The sequence below is a fragment of the Colobus angolensis genome, unplaced genomic scaffold (assembly GCF_000951035.1).
Source record: "Colobus angolensis palliatus isolate OR3802 unplaced genomic scaffold, Cang.pa_1.0 Scaffold124, whole genome shotgun sequence".
Classification (NCBI taxonomy): Eukaryota; Metazoa; Chordata; class Mammalia; order Primates; family Cercopithecidae; genus Colobus; species Colobus angolensis.
In genome coordinates this window covers 196,059-202,913 of record NW_012113586.1, presented here as the reverse complement: position 1 = coordinate 202,913, position 6,855 = coordinate 196,059, and the positions used below count along the sequence as shown (strand labels likewise).

Sequence of the window (6,855 nt, the reverse complement as noted above, 5' to 3'; positions counted from 1 at the left end):
CAACCACCTTGCCCCGACCCACTCCCCACCAGGACAAAATTAATTGCTGTCTTATTTATGTTCTGAAATCTCTGTTAAATCTAATTTTTCTAAGAATTATCTCTCTGAATCATGCGCCTGTTTCCCTCAATAGATTCTGAGTACTGTGACCACAGGGTATATATACTGTGTTTCTTCACTCTGAGCCCCTTCCCTTGGGGAGCATCAGATTCCTTTCTAACTTGTGGAGCAGCTGAGTGAGCCCCTTTCTCTGGCAATAAGAGAGGGAACTTGAGCTGTTAATAGAGCTAAAGTGATTTCTTAAAAATCTCCTGAGACACTGAGAGTATGCTTATTAACTCAGTACCCATCTAAAGTGACCTCTCTATCCTTCCAGTTATTGATTCATATCGGGCAGGCAGTATGCTCAGAGTGGATGTGGGTGAAGCAGGAAGGGTGAGGTGTCTGGTAGGGCTGATATGTATTGCTATGTTGTAGCTTGCTCTTGACCTATAATGAGTAATCTGCAGAGCAGAGAAGATTGAGTGAGATCATGTCTGGAAGGTACCCTGGATCCTTGGACAGTATTAAAATGGGTTTTATGTTTAAGCATCTATTAGAATAGAATTGCATAATTACTGCAAGGAACCTTAGAAATTCATGTCCTTCTTGTATAAATATTAGAGAAAACTAATACCCAGAGAGGTGAAAGTGACATACAAGCCAGTATAGTAGCTTGTCACCACAAATTAATTAATTGTGTGTTGAAGCCAATGGGTTTCTCAAGACTGCGTCTTAAGAAAGCAGAAATGAAATTCTGTCTGCACTTGGTCTGTACTGGGGTAATAGCATCAGAAGCCTGCAAGATGCCAGACAAGTATCATAATTAAGTGAATGAGGGACGACAAGGACAGGGAGTGGCAGGAACTGTGGCAAACTGGAAAACACATCCCTGTCCTGTGTAAAGGGGCAAGTTTTCCCCCTGTGTGGGAAGGCAGGCACCGTGTTGGTAGACCCACTCATTTCCCAAGAGCAGTTAGAAATGGGTCAAACTTGTGTGGGCTGAATAAAACATGTCGGATGGGCTGAATTTGGCCTGAGGGTTGACCTTGCTCCTGACAGCAGATGCAGCCACCTTTGTCTGTGGACTAGGCAAAAATGCTCAGTGAATAGCAGCAGCTAAGTATAAATTTTTTCCCCACAAATTTTTTTAAGACATCGTTCTGGTTGATAGTTTTGACATCCTTCTATTTTACCTCCACAGAGGGGAGTGCGTATGTAGTACCTTCCTCTTTGGCATTGTTTACTCTCAGGGAAAGCTTTTAAGGAGGAGAAGGGAAAGAGGCAGGGGGCCTGGAAGAATCACAAGCTAGTGATCTACTTTTAGATACGAAATAATTGTCAGGTGGCATGTGCAGCCCAGTGTGCCCTGTCTGGTATTTTCAGGTCCATCTGGGACTTAACTAAGTGAAGATTTCTGCCAAGATCCAGCCCTGAGACAGGGAAGAAAAAAACCACCAATTTCCAAGCAAATGCCAGATCCTCCTCTGCCTCCCTGTGAATATCTTTTGGTTTTTAAAAAGAGGAGTCCTGTAGGCTGGGCGTGGTGGCTCACTCCTGTAATCTCTGTACTTTGGGAGGCCGAGGCTGGCGGATGATCTGAGGACAGGTGTTCGAGACCAGCCTGACCAACACGGAGAAACCCCGTCTCTACTAAAAATACAAAATTTGCCAGGCATGGTGGCAGGCACCTGTAATCCCAGCTACTGGGGAAGCTGAGGCAGGAGAATTGCTTGAACCTGGGAGGCGGAGGTTGTGGTGAGCCAAGATCGTGCCATTGCACTCCAGCCTGGGCAACAAGAGCAAAACTCTGTCTCAAAAAAAAAAAAAGAGAGAGAGAAGTCCTCTAAATCTCTGTTTACAGAATTCTTGGGAGCCCCCAAGAGTTTAAAGAATAAGCTATCTATTGAAAGCGTCTTTCTGTAGAGCCATTGCAATAGTCTGTTTCTGACTTCCCCGTTAGACAGTCAGTTGTCAAGACAGTAGCTGGCCACCCTTTAAAACATTAGTCACTGAGTCCGTCTTTCTTTTTGATTCACAAGACTCTAGTGGCTAAATGCCTCCCTATGTCCTGAAAGGCTTCAAACAGTCTGTGCCCTCTGCCCAGTCCTCCCATTACTTCCCTGACCTTGCCTCCTACTACTCACCACGTGCTCACTGCGCCCAGCCACTAACTAGTATGCTCCCTCTTATGGGCCTTTGCATTTTATGTTCTCTGCTTAGAAGACTCTTTCCCTAGAGACCTCCATGCCTATCCTCCATGCTTATCCTTGTCTACTGAAAATTGCAATCCCCTCTACCTCCTCCTACCTCCAGCTCTCCCTATCCACATTCCTCACTTTACTTTTTTTAAAATAGCATTTGTTCCCAAGCGCTACTATACAATTTATTTATTTGTCTCCCCTTACTGTAAAAATTCCATGAGTGCAGGTATTTTTGTCTGTTTTGCTCACTGCTACATTTGCGGAGCTTACAACAGTGCCTAAAACATAGCATGGGCTTGACAAGTATTTGTTGAATATATTTTGAGATATTGTCCCCTGTCTGCTAGGGTTGGTGGTATTTACTATGCTGAACAGATACACTTCTTGCTACTGAATCATGGTGTTATTAACATTTCCACTCATAAACTTTGTCTGTTTTTCAAAGTTTCTGTGTCAATTCTACTTTCTAAACATATCTCGAATTTTTAAAATTTCTCCTTCATTAACCCATCACAACTTCCTACTTGGAATATAGACTCTCACCATCCATTTTTGCCCCTCCACAGTCTCACAGTGTAGAGCCAGAATGCAGTTAGCATGACCTATCTAAAATATAAATCTGATCATTACCATTCTTTCCTTCATTTAAAATCCTTCATTGGTTTCCCATAGCTTTTCACATTAGACTCAGTAGCCTTACCCCATACCACAGGTCCTGCATGGCTTGGTTGCAACGTTGGCTTTCTTTGTTCCTCTAACAGGCCAGAGTCCTTTCTGACTCAGGGCCTTTGCTGTTCTCTCATGGTGGAACACTCTCCCACTCCCAGTCTCCCATTCTACACCTGGTTGACATCCTCCCATCTACATTTAAACGTTCCTTTCCCTGAGTTTCTCTGAGTCCCTGTGCTAGTTAAGTTCCCTCTGCATTTTCCTTCACAACATTTACTACAATAGTAGCTAATACTTGTGAAATTATTTAATGGCTGGCTCTCATGTACTTATTGAGAACAGGATCTCTTCTGTGGTGTTTGCCTTTGTATCCCCAGCACTTGACACTGTCCCTGATACATAATAGAAGCTTAGTAAATACTTGCAGAGAGATAAATAGAAACAACAAATAGGTAGGTGTCTTCTCCTCGATCCCTGGGATTGGGAGCCTTGTGGGGTAGTAACTCATTCATTAATGATGTGTTCTCTCCACAGAGATTATTTTGCAGAGGATGATGGGGAGATGGTACCCAGAACAAGTCACACAGCAGGTAAGGATGCTATAGGCCTTGCCTTGTTAAATTCTTTGTTTCTTTTGCTTATTCATTTGTTTTTCTTTTGAGACAGGGTCTCACTCTCTTACTACGGATGTAGTACAGTGGTGTGATCATAGCTCACTGCAACCTCAGACTCCTGGGGTCAAGCTGTCCTTCCACCTCAGACTCCTGAGTAGCTGGGACTACAAATATATGACTAATTTTTAATATTTTTTTTTAGAGGGAAGTCTTGCTATGTTGCTCAGGCTGGTTTTGAATGTCTGACCTCAAGCGATACACCCACTTCAGCTTTCCCAAGTGTGTGGGAGACATTGGCACTTGGCCAATTCTTGGTTTTCTATTGATCATAATTCTCTTGAATTATGTCCTCTTTAAATTCATCATGGCAATATCTTCAAACTTTTGTGAATTTCCAAATTTGCACATACTACTGTAGCAATTTCACACTGAGAATTATAAGCTAGATATAATTCTATGTACTGAGAAGCAGCACAGTACAGTAAATCATTACAGATACTTACATGAATTCCTCATACTTTTAATGATTCTGTAATTGCAAGGCTAAACTCACTTGTACAATGATTAAAATAAATTATGTTACTAAAATGAAATCTCTATCTTAATACACCATTAAAATGTGTATAATAGGCTGGGCACAGTGGCTCAAGCATGTAATCCCAGCACTTTGGGAGGCTGAGGTGGGCGTATCACCTGAGATCAGGAGTTCAAGACCAGGCTAGCCAACATGGTGAAACCCCATCTCTACCAAAAATACAAAAATTAGCTGGACATGGTGGCCCATGCCTGCAATCCCAGCTACACAGGAGGCTGAGGCTGGAGAATCTCTTGAACCTGGGAGGCAGAGGTTGCAGTGAGACGAGATCGTGGCACTGCACTCCAGCCTGGGTGATAGAGTAGACTCGGTCTCAATAAATAAATAAATAAATAAATAAATAAATAAATAAAATGGGTATAATAATAATGTTAATCTCATACGTGAGATGGAGAAAAGCTTTTAGTACAGAGGCTGTCAAGGAATAAGCACTCAATATCTTACCTATTGTACTATTAATGTATCCCTAACAACAGCACAATTATTAGTGCACTAACATTAGACAGAGATCTACTTGAATTGCAAAACCAAAGAGAAGATAACATTCTTTTGGGGTCTATTTTTCATAAAACTTGTTCTCAACCTGAGGGTTTTACTTCCTTGCTAAGTTCTTTGCCTTTTTTGTAACAGCCTGGAAGCACAGATTGCTTATATGCACAATTTGGAAAAAAGTTTTTAATTTGAATAAGTTAAGAATTTCAGAGTCACTTAAAATTAGTATTTGAAATTGTGTGTTAAATCCACAAATTCCAAGGGTTACTATGCTCAACATTTTAAATGTCAATATTCTACGTTTTGAGGCAAAAATTGAAGGACTAGGGCAAAAATGTGAGGGGAATGGATAAAATGCTTACTACATATAAGACATGTGGCAAGGTGCTTTTATTTATTATTTTATTTAATCCATATAACAGCTCTATAAAGCAGATATTATTATCCCTGTTTTTACAGAGGCAATATATCAGCAAAATTAAGAGATTTGCCTAAATTCCCACAATTAGCAAGTGGTCAGGATTCAAATCTAAGCCTCAAGGCATTGCTCTTTCTATCATATCCGCCAATCTAACTATAAAGTATTGTTATTCTGTCTTATCAAATTATCTTCTCCTTAGTAGTATATTTAATTTCACCTGAATGTGGAAGAAATCATTTTTTCTAATTACATTTATATATTTATGTATTTATTTATGAGACAGAGTCTTGCTCTGTCACCGAGGCTGGAGTGCAGTGGTGCCATCTTGGCTCACTGCAACCTCTGCCTCCCAGGTTCAAGCAAATCTCCTGCTTCAGCCTCCCGAGTAACTGGGATTACATGCGCCTGCCACCACGCCTGGCTAATTTTTATAGTTTTGGTAGAGATGGGGTTTCACCATGTTGGTCAGGCTGGTCTTGAACTCCTGACCTCAAGTGATCCGCCTGCCTCAACCTCCCAAAATACTGGGATTACAGGTGTGAGCCACCATGCCCAGCCTCTAATTACTTTTAATTAAAAATTTTGCATTTACTTAGAAACATTCAAAATGTCACCAAAACAGGGGCAATATCATCATAATTACTTTATTATTTGCTATCACAGAGTAGTATACAACTAACAGAACAATTATATTGGGTAAGCTACATGAAAAACAATTGAAGAGCAAAAAAAATAATATCTCCATGTATATGTAATTGATTTGTGCTATGCACCAATAAAGCCTGCTTTAAATTTTTGTTCTAGTTTAAACCCCCACACAGTACCAGGCAAGGTTAGTGGCTATTGAAAATATCATTAAGGACAGGGTTATCTAAAGACACACTGGATATTACATTAATTTTGCAAAAATAAAAAGACAGTATACAGTGTTCAGTTTAAAAACAAATGATATGATCTTACATTTCAGTTTTTTTCTTTGAAATCAGTGGTGTAATGGGGAGTTAAATACTTTTAGGCAAAAAACAAATTCATACACACACACTCACACAAAAACAAATTTAAAAAACAAAACAAAACAAAAGCCTCTTTTAAAACCACCCCGTTGACTACCATCATTTTTTTCTTTACCCTTTTCATCTTTCTGTTCACCAATGTCTTTCCAGTCCTTTTTTTCTTTCTTCCTTTTTTCTTTTTCCAGTTTTTCCAACTTCCCTTTTCCCTGCATCAGACTTTCTTTTATCCCAGAATACAGCAATAGCCTTTATATCTATGATCTTAAAAGCTTTTCTTTCCTCAAGGCTGTATATTATCTGCAGCAGTAATTCTTCATTTCTTTCATTTCTCTCAGTTTCCTTACAACATCACCAATGAATTAGCCAAGATGTTCTCCTGTGCTCTTTTGGGGCAATTTTCAGAACAAAACAAGAAAGAGGAGATCCCTTTGGTACATTAGAATCCTGGGACTTCTTTTCTCTTTCTCTTTCTCTCTCTCTCTCTCTCTCTCTTTCTCTTTCTCTCTCTCATTTCCTTGCAGAGAGAATATAGATTTTTGTTTCTTTCTTATAATGGGCCTGTTCACCTTCACCCTGTCTTCAAATTTTTTCTTTCTCTTTAGCAGAAATGAATTTCCATCTTTTCTGAACATAAAAAAAAGAATTCTAAGAAGTTGACTGAAGCATCTGGGTGCTTTTTCTTGGGCTCCTTCTGGCAAGTTGGCAGAACCAAGGAAAGAAGGCAGGGAAGGAGGGAGAGAGGAGGGAGGGAGGGAAGGAAGGAAGGAAAGAAAGAAGGAAGGAAGGAGGGAAGGAAGGAAGGAAGGAA

General features: G+C 40.2%; 1 protein-coding gene across 2 annotated transcripts in view; it reads left to right on the top strand.

Annotated features, from left to right (window-relative positions):
- LOC105505253 (myomegalin-like) overlaps positions 1-6,855 on the top strand; it is a 119,953-nt gene that overhangs the window by 45,731 nt on the left and 67,367 nt on the right. For both annotated transcript variants that reach the window (XM_011933040.1, XM_011933039.1), the window contains exon 2: positions 3,447-3,502. In XM_011933040.1, coding sequence (XP_011788430.1) covers positions 3,447-3,502 — 56 coding nt within the window. The remainder of the gene's footprint in view (positions 1-3,446; positions 3,503-6,855) is intronic.